The following is a 25,451-nucleotide window of genomic DNA, read 5'->3' as shown; positions in this document are numbered from 1 at the left end:
GTCCAGTGGAGGGCAACAAAAATGATTAGGGGGCTGGAGCACATGACTTATGAGGAGAGGCTGAGGGAACTGGGATCGTTTAGTCTGCAGAAGAGAAGAACGAGGGGCGATTTGATAGCTGCTTTCAACTACCTGAAAGGAGGTTCCAGAGAGGATGGATCTAGACTGTTCTCAGTGGTACATGATGACAGAACAAGGCGTAATGGTCTCAAGTTGCAGTGGAGGAGGTTTAGGTTGGATATTAGGAAAAACTTTTTCACTAGGAGGGTGGTGAAGCCCTGGAATGGGTTACCTAGGGAGGTGATGGAATCTCCTTCTTTAGAGGTTTTTAAGGTCAGGCTTGACAAAGCCCTGGCTGGGATGATTTAGTTGGTGTTCGTCCTGCTTTGAGCAGGGGGTTGGACTAGATGACTTCCTGAGGTCCCTTCCAACCCTGATATTCTGTGAAGTGCAGATACTGGGGGAGGTATAATCTAAAGTGGCTATTAATGAATGAAGATCATATTCTTATATGAATGTATAAATCAGATACTTTTTTCAAAATGTTACTAAATAGCTGAAGTAGTCTTATTTTAATAAATCTGGAAGGTTTCTCCGTGGAATGTCTGGGGGGGACGGTGAGAGAGAGGAGAGTTCATCCACATTTAACAGTAGTAGATTTCTGCACTGATTAAACTTTCTCTTGATAGATCCTGATGACTTTCTTCAGAAGAGCCAAAATGCCTTAGAAAGCCAGTATGTGTCAGAACATCTCCATGAATGGATTGACTTAATATTTGGCTACAAGCAGAAGGGAAGTGAAGCCATTGCAGCCCACAATGGTAAATTGTAAAATTCTCTAAAGAATCACTTTTTTGACATTCTAACTAAACTCAGATGGACAATGTGACTAGCAGGGTTTCCATGTTGCCTGCGTTGAACATGCATCAAGCCTGTGTTTGATCCTTCAGTACTTGAGAAAAGTGCCAATCCTTTTCCACTGGAAATAGTGACTCATCTTCTAAAACTTTTTCCCTTTCTTGTAATGTCTGTCTTCCCAGAAGACAGTATATAAATGAGAAATGTTTGATTATGTATTGTGTGTAGATGTTGCACTTAGGGTGACCAGAGAGCAAGTGTGAAAAATCTGGAGGGGGGCAGGGGCATGGTAATAGGCACCTATATAAGACAAACCCCCAAATATCGGGACAGTTCCTATATAATCGGGACATCTGGTCACTCTTGTTGCACTTAAAATGACAGTGAAGGGAGACGGACAATATTTTTGTCTGTGATTTACTCAAGTCAACGATAATGGCAATTTGGTGCTGAAATAGTCTCTTGTGTATTTCACATTTCTGCCCAGAAATTGCAGCATGAAACTTCAGGTTCATGTGGGTAACACTGGTTTCCAAGAAGAAAATGGGAGGGAGGGGAAAGGATAAATAGGTCGCTGGGCTTCTCCCTGTGTGCCACTCTAGCGACAGTAACTCTTGGACTCACTTAGGTTTCCTCTTTTAGTTTTTTTGTGATCTTTATTTTATTGCTCTGTCTTTGCTATAATTAGCCCAGAATATTAAAGAAAAGTAATACATTATTTTCTGAGTGTCTGAAAACTGTTTGCAGCATCAAAAGCAGTTCTCTCACAATGGCATTCTCTGCATCAGGCTACTGAAAGTCTGCTACATCAGAAATCTGATGTCTAGTTCAGTTGTTTTTTTAATACATTAACTAACTTCTCAGGGAGGAAACACACATAACATTTTGCCAAACCAAGTGGTTTCAGAAAGGCAGGGGGGGAGTGGATAAAACACCTTTATCTGTTGTAAGCATCTTCCCCCCACACACACATTCTTGAGTTTCCTTTATAACCACCTCTAAGCCAAACAACCATGGAGTCAGTTCTTGTTAGTGTTGTTACAGAGCTTTAATTTAGATGTAGCTGAATGTGAGGCACCATGTAGCTTAGTTGTACTAAGCTAAGTTTTATGTCTCTGAATTGCGTCCAATGTTCATCTTCCTGGGGAGCAAGAGACAGAGATCTGAAATCCATCCTAGGGACCTATTAGTATGTTAGTCCTGCAGAGATCTAATGAGGAAGTAATATTTGAGGGGGGGTTAATACTGAACTAACCCTAAATCACCAAGCCTCTCAGCTTGTCACTTAATCACAGTTTACAAAATTCTCAATTTCTTGCAGGTAGGGGATTAGTCCACTGTGATGATGGACTCTTATAATGATGTAATAAGATGACTGTTGTGTATCCGGGTACTGAGAGTCTTTGAAATCACAGAAAACATGCTAGGGAAATGCACAGAGTCAGGAAATGTGATATCTGAAACTGTTTTTTCCTCTTCAGCCTAGCTCATGCTTTTCTATACATCAAAAGGCTTGAAACAAGCTATAACTTGCAGTAGGTGTGAGGTGAGTGGAATTGCATAGATGTGTAGCACAGTTAAATATTCATGTAGTTTACAATTGGTGTGTGAATTGAACAAAAAAAAAAAAGAAAGCCATGTTTATCTACACTGTGCAAATGGCTCTCTTTCCCTCTTCTTTCAGTATTTCATCCATTAACTTATGAAGGTGGAGTGGATTTAAACAGGTAATTAAATGCTTATAAGCAATGTTTGGTAGAGGCACATAATAAATTTCTCTTTATCCCATAAAGTTCCCTGTTAATTATCTAAGTGCTCCCAACAATTGAGAGAGCCATTCTGTTTTGGACTCCAAAAGACACTGTCCACCAATCTTACCATTGTAACAAAGGTTGAATTGAAGGATTATGCTCCAAATTTCTGTGCAGTCTGAGATTTGAGTTACACTGATACAAATTGCTGTATTTGCAGAGTACCATGCATGCAATTGTTGCTGTTGTACACACAGTCATGGTTATGTGCTTGCTTGCAATTGTCCAGTCAACTGTGTAATAGGTCCATTGTGTATGCCTTTACTGTGGCTGTGTTTTAAAGCAATAACTGTGCGCATGTGCCTACATTTTCAGAAACAATCTTTCTGTCTTAAAATATTTCACGGAACACTTCTTGCTTTTCTTAAGTATTATGGACCCCAATGAGAAAGTAGCTCTGTTGACACAAATCTTAGAGTTTGGACAGACACCGAAACAGTTGTTTACAACTCCTCATCCCCGGAGGATAATACCGAAGTTCAAAAGTTTGCGAACATCCAGTCACAATGTTTCCATAGCTGAATCTCCAGGTAAATGTATAAAAGAATTGTAGTTATTGTTTGTATTGCTATCTGATAACATAACTGACTTGACCTTATTTCTGGGAGGGCTGTATCTTTTGTTTCAGAGTATCATAGGTTATATAACTTGGTTATCTGCTTTCCCTGTAAGTCATGGAGAAATAACTACAGGAACTGAAGGCTCTGATAGAAAACAGACTTTTGCCTGGCAACTCTCTCTCTATTTTGTTTTAAATAACCAAAAACAGAAGCAGTGTCTTGTTGAGCTCTGATTATTCACTTTGCGTCTTAAAATTGTTTCAATGGTTTAAATGAACATCAGATATTACTTTTATTGTCGATATACAGGCCTATAAATATACAAAAAGTCAATAACTAATATGCAGATTATAGCACTCAGTTTTTCTATTCTATGTGGTGGCTTTACCAAAAAAAAAGTGAATTCTGTGACCTGTGAAGTACCAGATTGACAGCAGCGGCAATCAAATTAGTCTGTCTACAGCATACATATAGAATGCGCACTGGCAGTGCAAGCTCCACACGATGTCCCACTAATGTACTTTTTAATCCTGTCCTGGAAGGATCACCTTTGCGGTGAGAGGGTAATTCAGTTCCTATGTCCACTTAATCATTTAGCCACTGCTGAAATGGCCAACAAGTTTGCCAGTCAAGATGGTGGCTCTTGTGATGTGGACAGTGGTCCACTAAGAATTGGACTGAAACATCAAACCACTTATATGCTTAAATCAGTCTCTGTACCAGATGACTGTAGGGTAACTAATGTAGCACTGAAAAAAGGCTCCAAAGGGGATCCTAGCAATAACAGGCTGGCAAGCCTAACTTCAGTACCAGGCGAATTGGTTGAAACGCTAGTAACAAGTAGAATTATCAGACATGTAGATAAACGCGATATGTTGGGGAAGAGTCAATATAGCTTTTGTAAAGGGAAGTAACGCCTCAGCAATCTATTAGACTTTTTTGAGGGGGGTCAGCAAGCATGTGGGCAAATCATTACAGTGTACTTGGACTTTCAGAAAGTCTTTGACAGGGTCCCACTCCAAAGGCTCTTAAAGTAAACACTCATGGGATAAGAGAAAAGATCCTCTCATGAGTGAGTAACTGCTTAAAAGATAGGAAACCAAGGGTAGAAATTGTCAGTTTTAATAATGGAGAGAGGTAAAATAGTGGGGTCCTCCAAGGATCTGTACCAGGACTAGTGCTGCTCAACATATTCATAAATTGGGGAGTGGGGTGGTGTTGAACAGTGAGGTGGCAAAATTTGCTGATGATACAAAATTAATCCACAATAGTTAAGTCCAAAGCTGACTGCGAAGAATTACGTGGGATCTAACAAAACTGTGCGACTGGGCAACAAAATGACTGACAATATTCAATGCAGTGCACACTGGAAAAAGTATTCCCAACTATACATACAAATGATGAAGTCTAAATTATGAAGTCCAAGAGATCTTGGGCTCATTGTGGATAGTTTTCTGAAAATATCAGTTCAATGTGCAGCAACAGTCAAAAAAGCTAGCAATGTTAAGAACCATTAGGAAAGGTCATAAAACAAAAAATATGATAATGATAATGCCACTATATAAACCCATGACATGCCTGTTTCCTGGGGTTATCTGAACCCGAAAAAATAGTAACTAATCTGTTTTCTAGGCAGTTTCAGGACATAAATCACTAGAGACACAGCTTGTCTGTCTGACAAATGATTGTACACATGAGTGCTTTCTTTCAAGAGTCCTTGTTTTTATTGAGTCCAAAGCACACATCTAAAATAACAATAGTCTTGAGCACCCCAGATATAGTTATCCAAAGTCTGAGATGGTGTCAAGTGGTCAGCAGTACATTTCCAGTGGCCAGTCTTTCTCCTAGCTGTGAGGGAGTTGGATGTCAGTCTCTTAGCTCATCAAAATCCTCTCCAAAACTTCTCCAAATTCACACTCTAACTAATCTCTTTTATAGGTTGCTCAAAACAAAGCACATACCTCATAGTAACCCCTAATGGACTAATAATTTCCCTAGCAACAGCAAAAAAAAAATCTACTTATTAGCAAAGCAACTCCCACACCTAGATCCAAGGTCAGCTCTCCACACTCCTTCCCCATCTCATGAATCTATCACTTTATTGCTCCTTGTCAGCAACAATGAAGTTGAACAGCTGTTTTGTCTGCTCCGGCAAAGGCCAAATTATTCCTGTCTGTGTGGTGGTCTCACTTCCAAATAATGATGGTTAAATACACAAAATGGCTGCAGTTATGTCAATTCCAGTTTGTCATAATGCCCGCACGTTGAATACCACATGCAGTTCTGGTCATCCATCTCAAAAAAAGCTATATTAGAACTGGAAAAGGTGCGAAGAAGGTGTTGGAATTATTAATGTTTATGAAGGGTATTTGCTTGACACTAATTTCACCATAAATTCCTTTATTAAATTCAAAGGCCACATGATATTTATACAATTGGTCCAAACATGCCTATAAAGTCTAACTAATAAGCAATTTATTACATCAAATACAGTAACAAAACATTTATAAGCATTTGCTCCAGATATTTACAAACAGGCTAAATGCATCCATATTGGTTGGTTCCAAAGTGGTCAGGCAGGTATTAGCAATGAAGTTTTTCCTTTCTATATCCTTTAACAAACAAATGATGTAATTGCCAATTACTGACTTCAACTAAACACCAATATGGGACAAATCACCTTTATTTGCAGTCTTAATCCAGATAAAATTTACCACCTCCTTTCTCCCCAAAGCCTTTCCTCCTTATCTCTTCCCCTCCTTGCTGACCAACAGTTTTTCTTTTGCATCTGGTTCACATAGGCCCTAATTTTTGAAATCCCACCCCACACCAGTGTTAAGGACCATGTTGGCTCATTTAAAACAGATTCTGCTTGTCTTATTTAAAACCAGCTGCAGTCATCCCTATCCGTCAGAAATCTACTTTTTAGAAACTTTTCCTGATTTCATTAGATATTCTTTCAACCAGACATCTTCATTCCTTCTGGCCTTTATAACTAAGGCTAAGATTTTGTCGCGGTTATTTTTAGTAAAAGTTATGGACAGATCAGGGGCACCAAACAGAAATTCACGCAGCCTGTGACTTTTACTAAAAATAACTGTACAAACCGCAGCAGGGCGCACAGCCTCAGCTGCAGCCCCCGACACGGGGCAGAGGCACACGGCCCTGATGGTGGCTGCAATGCAAGCAGCATGGCAGAGATGCATGGCCCTGGTGGCAACCCCCAGCACAAGCCATGGGGCAGAGGAGCATGGCACTGGCTCCCAGCAGAAGCCACAGGGCAGGGACATATGGCCCCTGGTGGCAGCCCCCACCGCAAGCCATGGGGGAGGGGTGCATGGCCCCGGCGGCGGCCCTCACCACGGGGCTATGTGGGGAACATAGCCCTGGCTCCAGCCCCAGCCATGGCTCCAACTGCTGACGGAAGCTGAAGAAGTCACGGACGTCCGGTAAAATCATGAAATCCATGGCTGCTGTGAGCTCCATGACTAAATCGTAGCCTTACTTATAACTTATTATTTTCAAGGCTTTCCTTCAGCCTGCTAGCCAGGGCCTTTCTTTACAACACACGTATTTTGTTAACCAAACGTAAGCTAACTCTAGTTCTTTAATTTCATATTTATCCTACAGAAGAGCAATAAAAATAATTAGTAGTATGGAACCGATTGTACATGAGGAGAGATTCAAAAGACTGGGACTATTCAGCTTTGAAAAGAGACAAGGGTGGATATGAAAGAGGTCTATAAAATTATGAATAGTGTGGAGAAAGTGAATAGGGAAGTGTTGTTTACCTCTCACATAACACAGGAACTAAGGATCAGCCCATGAAAATAATAGGCAGCAGGTTTAAAACAAATAAGTTCTTCTTTACACAACATGCAGTTAAGCTATGGAACTTATTGCCAAGGGATGTTGTGAAGGCCAAAAGTAATGTTGAGTTAAAAAAAGAATTAGACAAATTCGTAGAGAATAGGTCCGTCAGTGGCTATTAGCCAAGATGCTTAGGGATGCAGCCCCATGCTCTGGGTGTCCCTAAACATGTAGCTGCCTGAAATGAGCTGGATGACAAGTGATGTTCCCTCGAAATTAACTTCTGTTCATTCTCTCTGAAGCAGGGATTCCTCAACTTGGTTCGTGGCTTGTTCAAAGTAAGCCCCTGATGGGCCGCAAGACACGTTGTTTACCTGAGCGTCCACAGGTATGACCATTCGCAGCTCCCAATGGCCACGGTTTGCCGTTCCTGGTCAATGAGAGCCGCAGGAAGCGTCGCAGGCTGTGAACCAAGTTTGGGAACCCTGCTCTGAAGCAACTGGCATTGACCACTATCAGCAGAAAGGATACTTGGGCTAGATGGACCATTCGTCTGGGCCAGTATGGCTGTTATGTTCTTATACCCTATCAGTTGTCAGCAGATAACTATGCTTTTGACTGCCATCTTAAATTTAGATCATTTTCCTCATTCCTCTATTGGGTGATCTTTAACTTTGAAGTACAAGGGTGACAGTACAGGTTGCTGTTTTAAGTAGAATATCTCTTCCAAATGACTCATGTAGAATTAATTCTAAAATTATGTTGGGTGGTTTGCCAAAACAGGATTCTATTTTAAAAATTCTTGAAATTTAAACATCTCTAAATCATGCTATGTATTCTCACAGCTTGGCAATTCTTATTGAGTTGGTGGTATTCTTGGTAGCAGTTGCCACATAGTAAGCTCATTTAATTTCTTCAAACCCCCATAACCTTTAAAAAACATAAGCCATAATTTTAAACCTACAGTTCTACAGAATCCGACTCTGAAATGCATGAACATAAAAGTGGCAGCCAGTCATAACAGAAGAACATATACTGTCTAAAAACTTCTGATCCATTTAGGAATTAACCTGAAGATTTCTGGCTATTTATGTTCTTGAACTTCTGTCAATAAATATTGTGGGGCAGTTAACCATTCTCTCATAAATTCTCTCCTCTCTGTAATAGAACTGGAAATAATAGATATGATGCATATGCCTTTTTGGCCTTTTTGTATCATTTAATATATTCATATTTGGTATAACTTTAACTCATTTATTATCTGAAGTCTATCTCTCTTTAATTTTCAGTTTGTTACTTCTCATTTTATGGTGATATCTTATCTTATTTAAGTTTCTCCAAGTGAAGAATCTTTTGAAGATTTGACAGAAGAAAGTATAACGCTTGCATGGAACAACATTGCCAAACTAAAGTTAGATGAGCAACATAAAATTCATAAAGAGTAAGTCTTTGTAATGTCCTCGTCTGTGGTATAATTATCTCAAAATCCAATAATCTGCTGTAGTCATGCTGCTAGTTATTGGATCACATGTTTATCTGGATGCATCGTGTGAAGGAAAGCGTCCAGAACAGGGGTGGGCAAACTTTTTGGCCCTAGGACAACATCAGGGAATAGATGGCAGGCCATGAATGCTCACAAAATTGGGGTTGGAGTGTGGGCTCTGGGGTGGGGCTGAGGATGAGAGGTTTGGGGTGCAGGAGAGGGCTCCAGGCTGGGATCGAGGGGTTCAGAGAGCGGGAGCAGGGATCAGAGCTGGGGCAGGGCATTGGGGCGTGGAGAGAGGCTCAGGTTGCAGGCTGTGAGCGGCGCTTACCTCAAACGGCTCCCGGAAGCAGTGGCATGTCCCTTTTTCCAGCTCCTACATGGAGGTGCAGCCAGGTGGTTCTGCGCTGCCCCATCTGCAAGCACTGCCCCTGCAACGCCCTTTGGAGTGCATAGGAGCCAGAGAGAGGCTATGCTGCAGCTTTTGGGAGCTGCGTGGTGTGGCCCCCGACCCAGCGCCCTGACTTAAAACGGCTTGTGGGCCGTAGTTTGCCCACCCCTGTTCTAGAAGGTGCATTCCTTCATGAGATTATCTGGTTGTTTGGTAGTGAAAAATGAGTTGTATACTAGGAATTGGCCTGATATCTTAACAGTCATCTTAATATTGGTTGCCCCACTAGAAGCTAAATGATTTAAGTGGGTGTGGGCTAATTTAGGCTTTCACCACCTTAAGCAGGTCTTTTTTGGTTAGGATTGAAGCATGCTGGCAGAACAATGTGGGGGGAACTTGCACTGCTCCTTCCAGTTCTTTGGCAAGGTATATTTTTGTCTGTAGAATTGTGCACTCTACAACAATCTTCATAATTTGCTTGAGTGTCTAAATTAACCCTTGTGAAGATCAAATACTGAATTGCAGCTGTAAAAAAGTCACTGTATGGTATGATCGTTGGAATTAAATACCTTTTGAATTCACTTCCAAACTTATTTGTCTTGAATAGGGAAATTACTGGAATTGCAGTCTCTTGCGATGGGTCTTCAGTTTTCACAACATCTCAAGGTGGGTATTCTCGTACAAGTGTCTTCTTGTAAGACACTGTGATGCAAACATTGCATCACTGTGTTATAATGTCTTGGCTTAATGAAGTTACATGAACCATCAAAAATTCAGACCACTCAAAGTGTACTTTTTGCTTTTTGGATGGAATTTGCAAAAGTGCTTAGCATTGGCCTAGCTCTCCTGTTCTTGGATTCACGGGAGTAACTTCACTGAAAACAGAGTTAGGCCAATGCAGTGATTTTGAAAATCCTATCCTTAAGTTGTTTCTTGCACTTTTTCAGTAAAGCAACCCACTGTTTGACTTCTAGACAGGCTTTAATGACCTGTTGGATGCAAAAATCTGTGTCAGCCTGTACTATGTCGCCACCATCGGCGTTTCCATTATGTGTCTGTTTCTCTCCAAAAACATGTGCATAGATACAGTCTTAAAAATCTTCAACAATAGTCTAATGTGATTTGAAGGCTTCTTATCTGAATGAGTTTGGAGTAGTCAGGTTATCCAGCTTATGCCAAACAAATGCTAATAAAACTGTATACTGCATTACAACGTGTATTCTGCCGTATATTTAACACACTTAAGACACCTATAAAATCAATTTTAGGTCACTTGTCATGCTGTTGAAGTTGTATATTGAAAATTTCCAGGTGTAAAGTAACTGAGAAACTGATAATGCTGGTAACTTCTCTTTTCTAATGTTACAAAGATCCCATTTGCAAGCTTTTTGGCTCACAAGATACCTGACATCTAAACCTGTCAATGATGCAAAGTAGATTATTGCTACTCCTGAACCTCAGATCAGTGTAAAATTTGGGGTAGGGGATTATTTAAAAAAAAATCTATTCCAATGAGTAAGTGTCGACTGATGAATTAGTGGGTAGAGTGCAAATTAAGTGGGAAAAGGTTGCATGCTGGATTAAGTTAAATCCAGGGCTCTGCAACTTCTTTTGGATACTAGATCTGTGTTACAAGCATGCAGAAGTGTGAGAACTGTGGGAGCTATACCTCTTAAACTTCCTGACTATCTTCCAAATTAAAATATCAGTGATGAACAACAAATCAGAATGTTTAAAGGTTACACCTGCAACATACCTGAGTTATGTTGGGTTACATTTGAATATAAAACACCAGGACTGCCTTTACCTTCAACTCCCTATTCTTCTTCCTCATTCAGTTCTTCAAAATTAAGAAAGAAAAATGCTTTGTAGTTTCTGTATTTAACAGTAGCCTACAAAGTGGCTCTTATAGTGGCTTTTTAGAAGTGATGTATGCATTCACACAGGAGCAAAAATAATTTGTTTAGATTAGAATATTGCAGTACAGTCCTGTTCTGTCTTTGTAATTACTTCCCTAATGTTTGCATTAGATTCAACCCTGAAGATGTTTTCTAAAGAATCAAAAATGCTCCAAAGAAGTGTGTCCTTTTCAAACATGGTGAGTAGTTATTGTCATTAAGGGAAGTAGTCCTGAAACCTACCCACAGGAAGATGTTCCTTGTCAGCAGTGTATCAATGAAATGCCAGCTTTGCCTTTGTTTCCTTCCTTCTCCAGCCTTCTGCATTCTCTCTTGCACGAGTAATTTACCAACGTGGGGTGAGGTTCAGTACTGTGCCTCCGAAGAAGCATAGCACAGTTTGCGACTTCCCAAGTTTGGGCTGCTTTGAGGCCCAGTGTAAATCTTGTGGTGTGACTGAGACCCTCCAGGGGGTCTGCCTACATTACATAGGTTCATCACTGGCTGCCTAAGGCCAGCCATGCTACCCAGGATCTCTGCAGCACTACATGCTCTCTCATGCCCCTGACATGTCCCCTGTACTAAGACTTGTGAGGGGATCCTTGGAAGGACATCTCTTGTCTGTCTTCCTCAGTTCTGTGCTGGGGAGTTCTCCACCAGAGGGAGCTGAGTGTTTTAGAGCCTGTTTACATAGCTCCTGCCATTTTAGTTATCAGAAAGGGTCTGGAGCAAGGATGAGAATTTCACCTGTGGCATTGACTAGGCTACTGCTACTTCTGACTGTGACTGCTGTTTTCTTTTAATTGGTACTTTTTTCCTAATCCTTGGCCAAGGAGCCAGTTTCTCTCATTAATGGGTCTTGTCTACACTGACATTTCTCTTAGTCTCCTACAGGTGCACTGCAGCTACATTGCAGAAATGGTGAAAGACCTAGCAGAGACGTGCAGCTGCCTTTCTGCCACTGTTATACCTAACCCTGCTTAGAGCAGGTGTAGCATGCAAGGCAATAAAAACACCAGCAACAGAACTACACAAATTCTCCCACTGTTGCTGGTAATGTAACTACAGCAAATTTCAGTAGACAAGCTAGTGTAGGCAAAGGCCTTAGCAGTAACAGCACTGTCCTTCCTTAAATTGATAGATATTCTTCACTTGTTCAAAGTTAACAGGGCTGCTTTTTTACTTACGCACTGCGGAGAGAATACCCTTTCACGATCAGAAAAATATCATCTTTCATGCAACCTTTTTCATGAAAATACCATTCTCTGACTAGTAGTTATCGTGAGATGGTTGTTTGGCAGCCTAAATATAGAACAAAAGCTTCCATTTACTTTGGTAGTTTTAAGTTCGTTCAATATTTGCTTTGTCTCAAGTTGATAAGTAGCTGCAAAATTGGAAAGCTTGCTTATGCAAATAGGATGAACCAGGATGAAGCAATGCACTGTATTCTTGAAGCATGAGCTAAGATTTACTGTATCTTCCATAACATACTGGAATTGCAACTCTTATGCAAAGCTGGTAACTCTTTTATGTTGACCATAGTGAATCCACTATCCTTTAAGGCAGTAAGAGTTAATCTCTGACACCCGTCACAATTTTTTTTTTGAGAACATTAAAGGCATAAGATGTAGATACTCTTTGTGTTTTTTTCCAAATATGTGCTAATGCACTTTAATTGACTTCTGTTCTATCTGGCACTAAATTGAACATTGCTTTATTTTCCTTTTCCTTGTAGGCTTTGTCATCTTGTTTAATCTTACCAGGAGATACCACTGTCATAAGCTCTTCGTGGGACAATCATATGTGTGTATTTATTTGTGGATTATATTTAATCATACAATTTTGGGGTAACTATGATTTATGAAACTTCTTTTGAGAACATGGAAGTAAGTCGCTATTAGGAAGCATTTACTCTTTTTCTACATTTTTGGACAGATTTCAATCTGTTATTTAGAAATGATGGAAGCCAAATTATTTTAATTTATTTAAAATCTATAAAAGTTTGCTCTCTGAAGCTATACTTTCATAACTAATACTTTTTTCCTGATAGCTATTTTTATTCAGTCGCATTTGGAAGACGACAGGATACCCTAATGGGACATGATGATGCCGTCAGCAAGATCTGCTGGCATGATAATCGCTTGTATTCTGCATCTTGGGACTCCGCTGTAAAGGTTTGTATGTCAGCCACTTTACTACTTATACTCATGGTTTTCGTTAAGGTGACAGTGGAATACTCTGGAGTTCCTGATAGTAGCTGTCCTGTTGTTAACAAAGATTGCCGTAATTGTGTCTTTAACTCCTTTATAATTAAGGCTATGAGTTTGTCACGGATTCTATGACTCCATGACTGCTGTGACTTCTGCAGTGGCTGGTGCCTCTGGCCCAGGGGCCACCTGAGCTGCTCAGGCAGCCCCTGGGCCAGCTGCATTGGCCATTGTTGGGGAAGTCTTGCACCGCCATCTCCTCCTCCCAGCCAGGAGCAGGAGTTTGGGTGGCTTACCTTGGGGGCTCTACGGAAGCGGTGACATCCCTTGGCTCCTAGGGGGAGGTGTAGCTAGGGGGCTCTGGGTGCTGCCTCCACCTGTAGGCACCGCCTCCTCAGCTCCCATTGGCCGTGGTTCCCAGCCAATGGGAACTGCGGAGCTGGCGCTCAGGGAGGAGTCAGCATGCAGAGCTGCATGGCCGCACCCTTCTACTCCCCTGCACCAACGGGGGTCCCAGGCTGTCCTCCCTCCCCTGAGCACCTGCAGCAACCCCGGGCCACCCTCCTCCCCGAGACTTAGTTAGGGGTCTATAGTACAAGTCATGGACAGGTCCCGAGCAGTGAATTTTTGTTTACTGTCCGTGACTTTTACTAAAAATACCTGTGACTAAAAAACGTAGCCTTATTTATAAAAGCCCAGTGGTTTTCAATCTTTTTTCATTTGTGGACCCCTAAAAAATTTTGAATTGAGGTGTTTTTGGAAATCTTAGACGTATTCCACAGGTTGAAAATCACTGTTCTATGGTAATGACAACTTTTTGTGGACCCCTTAGACATAGTCTGCAAACCCCCAGGGTCTGCAGACCGCAGGTTGAAAATCACTGTAAAAACCACTGTGCCTTAAAGGTAGTACACTACTTAAATGGAATATCTTGCAGTGATGCCAGTGCTCTCTGATCTGTATTGACTACCTATAGGGTTTTAAGTGAAAATTAAGGTGTTGGCTTTGCCTTATGACCATTAAATGGGATAAGATCTGCCTAATTAAAATATCACCTCTCCCTGTCTAATACTGCCATAGTTAGAATCGGAGACCTCCCCCCAACACATTTGTTTTAAGGGGGAGGATGCTGGCATCATTTGGGTGCCCCCCAACTTTGAAATTCGTCACTGCGCTTAAGGGCAAAAGCCTGCCTGTTTGGTGGATTGAGGGGCAGAATGTTTTGTCATGTTTTCTTGCTCAGTGGGTTGAGGATGCTTCTGTTTGGTAGAGTGGAGTATGCTGCTGCTACTAACTGTTTTTAATTGTTATCGACCAAGTTCTTCATGATTCGTAAAGAGAGCTTAGAACTTCTGAGAGACAGGTTTAATGTTTAATCCAAAACCAGAATTATTTTTCCTTTTACTTAACTTAGAGATAAGGAGGAAGTTTCTGTAGCTGACCGTCATACAGCTTTTAGTTATCACAAACAACTTACCTTGCAATGACAGAGCTAGGTAATAAAAAATAGTTAACATGACAAGTTGTGCTAATGCTTGTTTAAACAAACTGCAATGTTGGTATTCTAGGTGTGGCACTGTGTTCCTGCAGAGGTCCTGGGCACCAAAAGACATCATTTTGAATTGCTTGCTGAGTTAGAACATGATGTTAGTGTGAGTATGGAAATGTACACACATATAACTTCTAATCTATCAAAGACACTAGTCTGGAGTTACTTGACAATATCTCAGTCAAGCTTTTAAAAGATGTGGCATAAACCAAGAAAAGCGAAAATTCTAAATTAAGGCTACCGTTCATCAAAGGCTTGACAGTTGCTAGGTATTGCAAGAATGCCAAGACTAGGAGGGAATAAAATAGACTAAGGGCAAAGTGAAAGTAACTCCAAATATTTTTCTGTTTTCTTAAAAGAATTGGTTCAAGTGTCCACTTCTGGAGAGTGGAAAGCTTGTATAAAGAAATGGGTTTTCTTATTATTGGTCAGGCACTACTTGTGGTGTGTGCAGAGGGTTCATGGGCTCTTTTCAGTAAGTCAAAATAAATTTGTCTGAAGTATTTGCATCCTCATGCCTTCTGTACAAATACCAGATTTGCCTGTTTAGAGTTTTTAGGTAAAAGTCTGACTTGTTTTCCATATTTTGTACTTGGCTATGATATATGTTATCAGAAAGACCACTGTGACTATTTAAATACATTGTACGTGTTTGGCTCAACATTCAGTTAAAAATAAATATGGACAGATACAGGATTTGTGTACATTTATATCTCACTAACTTCTGACATCATTCCTGCAGAATATTTAGAACACTTGCATTTAAATTTCTTAAACATCTCAGTAGATTTCTTTATAGATTACAAGGAGGCAACAATGCCTGGTAAAATTTACCAACAGCATCCAAGGATATCAAAAACAGATGGGCTGGGCCAAAGCACAGGCTAGTGGTTTTCTAGACTTGCTTGCTATAGTTAAACATTTCATTAACTAATTAGAAATGTAGGCTGTAATCAGTCATCTTCTCTTGGATAAGAACTTAAATGTCAATTCAAATGTCTGATTCTGCAAGGAAAAACAACGCTTATAAATCTGCTTAAGACTCCATTTATGACACACCTCCCCTCCATTTCCTGCCCACATATACACCTCTACCTCAATATAACACTGTCCTCGGGAGCCAAAAAATCTTACCGTGTTATATCGAACTTGCTTTGATCCACTGGAGTGCGCAGGCCCCCTTTCCCCCTCCGGAGCTCTGCTTTACCGCGTTATATCCAAATTTGGGTTATATCAGGTCACATTATATCGAGGTAGAGGTGTAGTTGGCAAGGATTTTGTATTTTAAAAATAAGTCAGGATTTTATATAAAAATATGTAATCAACTGATGTAATAAAATTGGATACTTATGAAACACAGGCTTGCTTTGTGAATACTTAAAGGTCTATCAAGAATGCCCATGTGAGAGCTGAGTAAATGAATAATGTGGTACTTAATTGTCTAGGTAAATACTATCAACCTAAATGCTGGAAATGCAATGCTGGTGTCCGGAACCAAAGAAGGTACCATTAGTATTTGGGATGTTACTACTGCCACTATGTTGCACCAACTTTCATGTCATTCAGGGACCGTGTATGCTGCTGCATTTAGTCCTGGTATGTTGTGTTTAAGTCTCTTCTAATATGCAGATGTTGAGAGAGAGAAGAATTTCTAGAGGAATCTTCATCTTTGTATAGCTCTATTATACATTGATATCTGGATCTGACGAAGTGGGTATTCACCCACGAAAGCTCATACTCCAAAACATCTGTTAGTCTATAAGGTGCCACAGGATTCTTTGCTGCTTTTACAGATCCAGACTAACACGGCTACCCCTCTGATACTGGATTTTTAACATAATTGTAGATTTTAAATGTTCAGCTATAGTCAGACACATCTCCAGTGTCCAGGTTTTATCAGTGCTTTGCAGTACCATACTTGATGTTAGAATACTATTTTCTGGGCTAGTGATAAATTGCTTCAGTTCTTTTTGCTTGAAGATTTATTTACTCCTCATTATCTGAGACGTAACTGGAATAACTGCTTTTAATTAAAACATGATGTTTTCTGACATACCTAATGTGCTATATTAGTCATAATTCCTTTCTTTGATCACTGGAAATATTAGATATGCATTACTGTATGTGCTTAATACATTTAATTTTTGTATAGACAGCAGACATCTGCTCAGCACAGGAGAAGATGGCTGTTTTAAAGTAATAGATGTGCAAACTGGAATGCTCATCTCTTCTATGGCCTCAGAGCAGCCACAAAGGTAACGGTGAGAGAAAGCTCTGTGTGAAGCTCAACCCCTTCTAGCTACAGTGGCTATAATTGATAGTTGTATCTCTGAATTACAATCGGGGCAGAAAGTGGACATCTCTGTTTGCATCAGATGCCCAAAGGGAATGTGGAAATGACACAAATATTAAACATGTCTAAGGTATATGTCATCTAGGAGAAATGGGGTCATCTTAACAAGAGATGCACGTATCAACAGAGGGAAGTGCAAAGGCTGGGATCCTGTGTTCATTGTCTGCTGCAGCCAAAGTTTCTCAACTTGGATGCTAAAGCTAGGCACTTGTATAAATGGCCTGCCTGTCAGATGTGCTAAGCAGCTGCAGTTTTCACTGAAATTAGTGAGAGCTGACACTGAAAATTGTTACAGTTAATAGATGCAATTTTGTGTGTACTTCAGCAGCTGTAAAAGATGTTGGATTCAAAACTTGTTAGTTTGTAGTATACCAAAAGCTATAGAAGTGTCAGCCTTGTTATCGAACACTAAAGAAAGTATCAGTTTTAACTTGAAGGGCTCGCTTTCCTACCTGTCTCTCTCAGACTGATCTAGTGTTTCAGAATGTAGAGCAATATGATATGTGATTTAAACTATCAACAAACAGTTTTCTTCATTTTTAAAACTTTCCCTTTACCCTTTCACCTCTCATTGCTTAATTCATAGAGCAGCATTGGCCTCAGTACTAAGTAGAACAGGTTTTTTATACATAGGTGATGGACTAAATTAACAGGTAGAAGAGTCTTAAATAAATAATGCCACTTCTTAGTGCAAATGGGCTAAATGATTACTGAATTATTTTGCAGATGTTTCAAATGGGATGGACATTCTGTGTTATCAGGAAGCCAGTCTGGTGAATTATTGGTTTGGGACCTTTTTGCAGGAAAAGTTATTGAAAGAATCAAAGGACATACAGGTGTGTGTGCAATACTGTGTAATCTCCTAGGGCCAGATCCACAAAGGGAATTGGGTGCCTAAACCCCAGTTTTAGGGGCCTAAGTCCCAGATTTAGGCTCCCCTGTGATCCCGCCTACTCCTGTGGTATCTAAACTCACTCGACCCCTAAATTTTTGCTGTAAATGTTCCCTCAGCACCTATGTTTCTGCCTCTGCACATGCAGACTACTGCCTACCTCTAGGTATTTGGACCTATCTCCTGTCTAGGCCCCACCACCATCCACAGATGCGGGGATGATAGGTGCTACTCTACCTATCTTATCTGCAGAGCCTGATCTGGTAGGCATGCTCAGAGCAGTCTAACTACACACACAGCAACCAGAGGGTGGTGGGGAGGAGGTCTCACTCTTTTAACCTTTAGCACAATGGCTAGCATATTCCCCAGGACGGTAGGAGACCCAGGCAAGTCTCTCCTATTGAATCTGTTCCACTTCAATTCAGTGTTTGAATAGTTAAATGTGAATTGGGCCAGAGGGAGTGAGGTCATGTCTACACTATGGGCGCTACAGTGCTGTAGCTATACTGTTGTAGCTCTGTAGTGTAGATTCTTCCTACCGTAGTGGAAGGGGTTTTTCCTTCATTATTGATAATCCACCTCTCCGTGTAGCAGAATGCTATGCGAGGGATTCAGTTGACTTAACTATTGTGCTCAGGGATATGAATTTTTCACATGCTTAAGTGATGTAGCTTGGTGAATCTAAATTTTAGATTTGAGTTACTATATAGTCCATTGGCTTCAGCACTCAACTGAGTGGGGAGAACCCCCTGTTCAAATTCCTTCCCTCACCAGGCAGAGGGGGAATTGGTCTGTGATCTTCTGCATCCCAGGTGAGTACTCTAACCATTGGGCTAACGGTTATAAGGGAGGTCCTCCTCCTTCTCTTGTTTTGTGTGGAATGAGGCAGGCACCGAACTTATCCCTGCAGAAAGGGGCTTAGGCACCTAAGCTGCCTGACTTCAGGAGAGAGGTTCCTGTCTGTGCGTCATAGGCAGAGAAAAGCACCTCACTCCATGAGAAGGGCGGGACTGAGGATACACTGCTCTTATTGGCATCTCCCCGGGGCTGGCTTACGCAGCTCCTCACCTAGCATGCTGGCTTTTGTGGATCCCATTCTGTCTCTCCCCATGTTGTGTATAGGGAGCCCAGGCACCTAATTCAGGCTTTGTGGACTCCATTGTTCCAGTGATTTTTCTGGGCACCTAAAAGTTAAGCATATCAACACTCTACATGCCTTTGTGAATCTGAGTCCCAGTTCTGTGCAAGGTTCCTTTTTCCAAAGGAGCACTGTACTCTGACATGGGTCATACAACACTTACAATTTCTGACATAGAGTTGAGGCGAACTGGAATTTAGAATCAAATGACAATTGGATCAGATGCTAAATTTAAGACCATAGAAAGTCTCCCATTGGCTTTAGTGGAAGATGCAGAGGGCCCTTAAGCCATTATTCCTGACCAGCAGCATTATAAAAGGAGATGATCTGCCTGTTGGGTGGCATGAGGGAGGAAGAGAAAAGATTAACAGGAGAAATGTTGAATTCTACTGATTTGGGTGTTTCAGTGGTACTGATGGAAACAGGATGCTCTAATAGTATTCAAGGTCTAGTATACTCCAGCTGTGGCAAAATGCCCAGGTTTCTGCAGCAGATGTGAAATTTTGGGAAAGTCGGAGTTTGTGTTTTCCACATTTAATAAAACCTAATTTTGAAAAAATCTGGGCAAAGTCCATTTATTTATTTTGATGTCAAATTCAATTTTACAGTCTCCACACTTTGTCTCAGTGTGTGAGTCTGACACAAACCTGTTTCAGGGCATCTAAGGGCTTGAAGATAATACCATCTAGCATCAGTTTGCCTTTAAGGTTTCTCTTGATCTTATGAGGGCTGGAAACAGCAGTGTAATAAAAGCTTATGTGTGGAATTCCCCTCTGCATGGAGTGGTAGAATCTCAGAAAACACAAGAGTTCTGGCCATATGCTCCCACTGAAGTGTACTGTAGGGTTGTGTAGGATGCCAACTCCGATTTTAATGTGAAAAATGGGTCAAGTGGCAGGGGCTAAGAATGCTGTGAAGGATCCTCTGAAAGTTGGGCTAAAGGAAAATTCTTGTAGCCTTCTACCCGTTGATTAGAGTGGAAATGTCTGTGGGCAAATGGATTCATTCACTTCAAAAGACTGCTAAGGATATACAGTGTGCTGGAGTTCAGTATACATACTGTAAATGAGATCACTGCTCCTCACTGAGCGTGCTCAAGCAAGAGAAATTTAAGCCTGTGCTGTTCAGTGCTATTAATTTGATCAAAACTACCTCCTGCAAACTTGTTTTTAAAATAGTACACTTCTCAAATATTCCCACTGTATTTGTATCTAACACACAATTCAATGATCTGTTTTTCTCAGGTGCTGTAACTTGTATGTGGATGAATGAGCAATGCAGCAGTATTATCACCGGAGGGGAAGATAAACAAATCATGTTCTGGAAACTGCAATATTAAGTGCCTTTTCCCTCCAGTATATAAAGGAACTTACCCATGTGCAATGATGGCTGCAGGAAGGTCAACCAAATAGAAAGCTTGGTTTATCTAAAACTTTCTAGCTTATGGTGACTTCATTTAAAGCTCTTGTACTGTAATTTCCATACTGTAATATTTTTGTTTGTATTTCATTATGGCTGTCTTATTGTCTCAACTTGAAAATGCTTGTCTTAATTTGAGATGAAAGACTTATTTTTCTGTAATAAAAGAGATTTTAACTTGCAGTCACTGTGTGATCTACTTGAACTGCATCAAATAGGATAGTGTATGTTTGAATTAATAAAGCAAACCTCTCATTTCGGCAAGGACCACATTCATACCATCTGATGCATCATTTGTTTTAATTGGAAGCTTCTAAGGAAAAGCGCTTTCATCAGTCTCTGTGCTCTTTACAAATTTATTAGAAGGAAACACCCTGATCTTCACTTAGCCCTACCACTCTAAAGAGTCTCTCCCCTCTGTCACACCTACCTTCTTCCTAGTAAGTAGAACCGCCAACTTCTTGTGTTTAACAGGGGGTAAAGGAGAGATCCTTACTCATGAACAGAAAGTGTATCTATACCTGAGGCAGCTGTCATATTTTAATTGCCTACAGGACACCTGCAGTAGGTCCCAGTTGGAGCAGAACAAATGTTTCTCCTGCACAAAAGGAGCAGAATTGGGGATTGTGAGAAAGAGGTTACTTTCCAATAACTTGTTCTTCCAGTTGCCTTTGTATATTCACAGTGATGGAATTGGTACCTCCTGGTGTTGAGTTGCAGAGCCACCATAGCTGTGGTGGGGGAATGGGAGTGGACATATGCATTAAAATGCGAAGGTGATATCAGCACCCTACTCCTACATTCATCCTTTCAAACTAGAGTTCCGATGTTTTGTAGAACAACGCAGAGGGGAAGGTGGGTAAGTACTGTGATTGCAGAAATGACTGAGAACAGTAACCATCTTATTTGAAGCACCTGTTTATCCTCAGCAGGGGGAGATTAGTGAGCAGTGCCCCTTGATGGACAGTAAACGAGGAGTTCCATAGATGAATATAGACTAGCGCTGCTCTCCCAACTGGGCATGTGAGCATGTAGTCTGATGAATAGTGCTTGCTGATTGTATGTCTGGTGCTGCTCCGTAAACAGGAATGTGCCTGAAAAAAGCCCCAGATGCTGCAGCAGCTCAGACAGGAGTGTGTTTTAATGCCGGGAGCATTGTGGTTGTAGCTAAAGCATCAATTCACTCTCTACATCTTAGTATCCTTCTAAAGAGGGACAAGTTAGAGCTGAACCCTAGGTTACCAAGCTCACAACTGATTCCTTCTGTTCCACTCAGAGTCGAGTAAGGCAGTGGTTCTCAAAGCCCCTCTGCCGCTTATTCAGGGAAAGCCTTTGGTGGGCCAGGCTGGTTTGTTTACCAGCCGCAGGTTCAGTCAATCGCGGCTCCAGGTCAATGGGAGCTGCTGGAAGCGGCGGCCAGCACATCCCTCGGCCTGTGCCACTTCCTGCAGCCTCCATTGGCCTGGAGTGGTGAACCGGGGCCAGTGGGAGTGGAGATCGGCTGAACGTGCAGATGTGGCAGGTAAACAAACTGGCCTGCCTGGGGCTTTCCCTGAACAAGTGGTGGACCAGCTCTGAGAACCACTGTAGTAAGGGAAACTATGATTAAAACTGGGAAAAACATTTTGCCAAAAACTTTTCCAGCAAAAAGTACATTGTTACACTAAAAGTTTTGCCAAATTGTTTGGGGGTGGGGACGGATAGGGATGGAAGGGACCTTTTTTAAAATTAAAAAAAAAAGTGTTTTGACACTTTGGAAATATTTTCATTTTTCCATGCAAAATGACTGACAGTTTTACATAAATGAAAATTTAAATGCTCAAAACTGAAACATCTGATTTTTTTTTTTAATTCAAGCTTAGTTTGACCCAATTTTTTTTTCTTGGAATTGCCAGCAAACTGAAAAGTTGGTTATTCACTTACCTGCCCTCATGGTGCCCCACAAGCTGGTAATAAAGAGCAGGCAAACTTGATACTTGGCCATTCAACAGTCTACTGAGCCAGAAGCACAGGCATTCTGCCCCCAGATCCACTTCAAGCTATTTCTATCTAGATTCTTTCTCAGGACTCTGGTGTTGTCTCAGGTCATATTGGTGCCAGTGAAGATAATAGTGCTGAAGGTACATATGTGGACAGGGGTATTAGTGTCAATGCTGGGGCAGATGTCATATCCTGGGGAAGGAACTGGTCTGTTAGCTTCAATAAAAGCCTTCATAGATTGTATGTCTGTTGCTGCTCTGTCAACAGGAGAAGCTAGAGTGGATGCTGTAGTATAGTCTTTCTATGATGCCTGATCTGAGAAGAGAAAACAATATTCAAATCCTTCGAGCCCATCTCTGATTATGTGGAAGGGGCTCAGGATTATATTGGATTAGTACTGAAGAGCTAAGTGTTAGGGGGGCATCAAAAGGCAGCTGTACTTAGATGGTGTCCTCACAATTCGTAACAGTGAGTGTTCAGGTTCATCCATGCTGAGATGTCAAGTGTATGAGATGTGTGGAAAAGTGACACCTGCCATTTGAGAGGCCCCATACCAATCCTATACTGATGCGAGAGTGTTTCCTCTTATTTACATCTCCCACCCTTTGGGAAAGAGAACAAGGAAAGTCAGCTCCCCCTGAGGGCACTCAAATGGGCCCTGTGGAGCAGTGATCAGTGCTGGAGGACAGGCTCAGTACAGGACTCAGAGCTGGTGCAGATAGCAGTGGTGCTGGTTGAAGAGGTAACAACAGACATCAATCTGCACCAGTGCTTTTGGAGCCTTGTGAAACAGTGCTGTGCTGTGAATCAACACAGAGGCAAAGCAGCATTAGCTGATGAACTCCCATTCCCATCTTTGGTGGAAGGGTGTGCTGAAGCCAGAGTAGTGGGGTGTATCTTCCACCCCACAGGGAAGAGTCAGCCCTGAGGCTGCATAGGGCCTGTGTCCATTTGAAAGCCAGATGAGCCTGAGACCTCATCTCTCCCTGCTCTTCTGAAGAGTAAGGGTGCAGCAGAGCAGCTGAGTATGCTTCACCCAAACAGCATCAGCTGATGCTATCAAATACCAGCATAATCATGGGTTTGTCTACTCTGCAGCTGGGAGCAAGCTTTCCACCTGAGCTAGACAGACTTGTATTAATGGGCTTGAGCCAAAAGTACGGACATTGCAGCATGGGCTCTCAAGCATTCTCATGCAATGACATCACTGCTGTTTTTAGTATACTAGCTCAAGCCCTGCACCCATCAGTCTGTCTACCTGGTCTAGGTGATTCACGCACAGCCTCATGGGAGAGGCTCAGGTCTCAACACAGTCCCAGTAGATGACTGTGGGTGCTTGTAGGGCAAGAAAACAGACTATTTAACATAATGGTGCACCCTCTCCCAGCATCTTGCCCAAGGCAGTGCTATTGCTTGACAGCAGGGGGGGTGTTAATCCCACAAGAGGTTTGAAAAACTGGGGCATAAATGCCATCCCTTCCCCATGGCAAACCTACATAGAGAATTTGAATGAAGCACTACTGCCTAGGCAGAACCTTGGAACTAGAGTCACAAAAGGAGTTAGCCACCTAACTCCCCTTCACAGCTCCCCCCTCCACACACACAGCTGTGGATACAGATGAAGCCACCTAGATCCTGATGCTCTCCCAGAGCTAAATGGCCTCACTCACACCTTAACCCAAATGGGAGTCTCAAGGTAGCTATTTGGTCCCCTATCTCTGCAGTGGCATCTGAGCACCAGAAGGCATTCCCAAGACAAGCCTCAGTGATGGCAGCTAGGGCTAAGCAGATTGGGAATTTGGGGAGGCTGTCTGCCCCAGAACATATAGTAGCCTAGTGCTTTGGGAAAACACCTGGGATACAGAGGACCTAGGTTTGAAATCCCTCTGACCAATTTAGCCTACCTACTGAGCAGAACCAGTGCAAAGGGCAGTGCCTAACTCTGAGGGGCAAGGCTTAGGTCCCCCTCCTTCCCTTCAGCATTTCCTACTAACTAGCTTGGTTTGCTGGCTTCTGTAGTCAATGGGAGTTAGGCACCTAGATGCCTTTGAGGCTCTTAGCCTCAATGACTTGGCCAAAGTCACACAGGAAATCAATGCCAGAACAGGGAACCTGACTCCCTTCCCACTGTGTATCTCTTTCCTGTCCGACTGACTCCTAGAATGACTATGGCATGTATCTGCTTCTCTTCAGGAAAGGAGGTAGTTTTTCCCTCTATAAGCAGCAACAACTGGATTGAGCCTGAACAGCTACTGCATTTTAATAGAGTGGGAGTTTAGTACATTCTCCTTCAACATTCCCTAAGATCAGAACAAAGCCTTTGTTGATCAGTTGGACTTCTTTTTTTCGGCAAGTTCACTGCAACAGTGATGATTTTTAGCTTGCAAACAACCTAAAATAATCTTAGTTATGATTCGTGAGGCCTGAGAAACTTAAGCCTCCCATCACTGAAGTTAATTACAACCACACAGACATCCCCTAGGGTACCAGATCAGCGGGTAGTGATCGATCTATTAGGGATTGATTTTTCGCATCTAGCGTAGACCCGATAAAAATCAATCCCCGATCGCTCTGCTGTCAACTTCAGCACTCCACCGCAGCAAGAGGCGGAAGCAATGTCAATGGAGGAGGAGAAGCAACAGCAGTCGACTTGCCGCCGTCCTCACAGCCAGGTAAATTGACCTAAGATACGCTATTTGCACAGCTGAAGTTGCGTATCTTAGGTCGACCGCCCCAGTGAAGACCTAGCCTTATTCTCAAACAGATCACAAGGGAGTTGCCTTCTGGTTTTACCAGAGTCATGCTTGAAAGCTTTCCTTCCCATTATTCAGAAAGCAAGACCAGTAGGTTTTGACAGGCAAAGTGCACAATTAGCTGTACGTACTAGAACAATCACTTAGGCAAAGGCTTCTTTTGTACTGGAATTGGTTTAGGAGCAGCTTACCCTCTACAAACTTTTGCTTAGATTCAGGAAGCAATGGTCAACCCAATGCTCAAACAGTTGATGCCCTGGAGTAAGAGCACAAAGCAGGACAAGTTTGTGGCAATCATTGGTCTATGGCATCATCTGGCCCCATTTCCTTAGTAAATATGGAAAAGTGA

The 25,451-nt window shown here is 41.8% G+C and overlaps 1 protein-coding gene across 2 annotated transcripts in view; it reads left to right on the top strand.

Moving 5' to 3' along the window:
• Window positions 1-20,552, top strand: part of NSMAF (neutral sphingomyelinase activation associated factor) — a 56,679-nt gene extending 36,127 nt beyond the window's left edge. The window contains exons 19-31 of one of the 2 annotated variants that reach the window (XM_030553146.1): window positions 690-821; window positions 2,543-2,585; window positions 3,039-3,199; window positions 8,372-8,480; window positions 9,521-9,579; window positions 10,944-11,011; window positions 12,547-12,614; window positions 12,862-12,985; window positions 14,587-14,670; window positions 16,013-16,070; window positions 16,720-16,822; window positions 17,647-17,756; window positions 20,195-20,552. In XM_030553146.1, coding sequence (XP_030409006.1) covers window positions 690-821; window positions 2,543-2,585; window positions 3,039-3,199; window positions 8,372-8,480; window positions 9,521-9,579; window positions 10,944-11,011; window positions 12,547-12,614; window positions 12,862-12,985; window positions 14,587-14,670; window positions 16,013-16,070; window positions 16,720-16,822; window positions 17,647-17,756; window positions 20,195-20,289 — 1,214 coding nt within the window. In that variant the 3' untranslated portion in view covers window positions 20,290-20,552. Of the gene's footprint in view, window positions 1-689; window positions 822-2,542; window positions 2,586-3,038; window positions 3,200-8,371; window positions 8,481-9,520; window positions 9,580-10,943; window positions 11,012-12,546; window positions 12,615-12,861; window positions 12,986-14,586; window positions 14,671-16,012; window positions 16,164-16,719; window positions 16,823-17,646; window positions 17,757-20,194 lie in introns of both variants that reach the window. The other variant, XM_030553145.1, reaches the window with a different exon arrangement.
• Window positions 20,553-25,451: the final 4,899 nt, after the last annotated feature.

The sequence above is a fragment of the Gopherus evgoodei genome, chromosome 2 (genome assembly GCF_007399415.2).
Source record: "Gopherus evgoodei ecotype Sinaloan lineage chromosome 2, rGopEvg1_v1.p, whole genome shotgun sequence".
Classification (NCBI taxonomy): Eukaryota; Metazoa; Chordata; order Testudines; family Testudinidae; genus Gopherus; species Gopherus evgoodei.
Note: the sequence above shows the minus strand (reverse complement) of the source record. Positions and strands in the feature narration are given on the sequence as shown.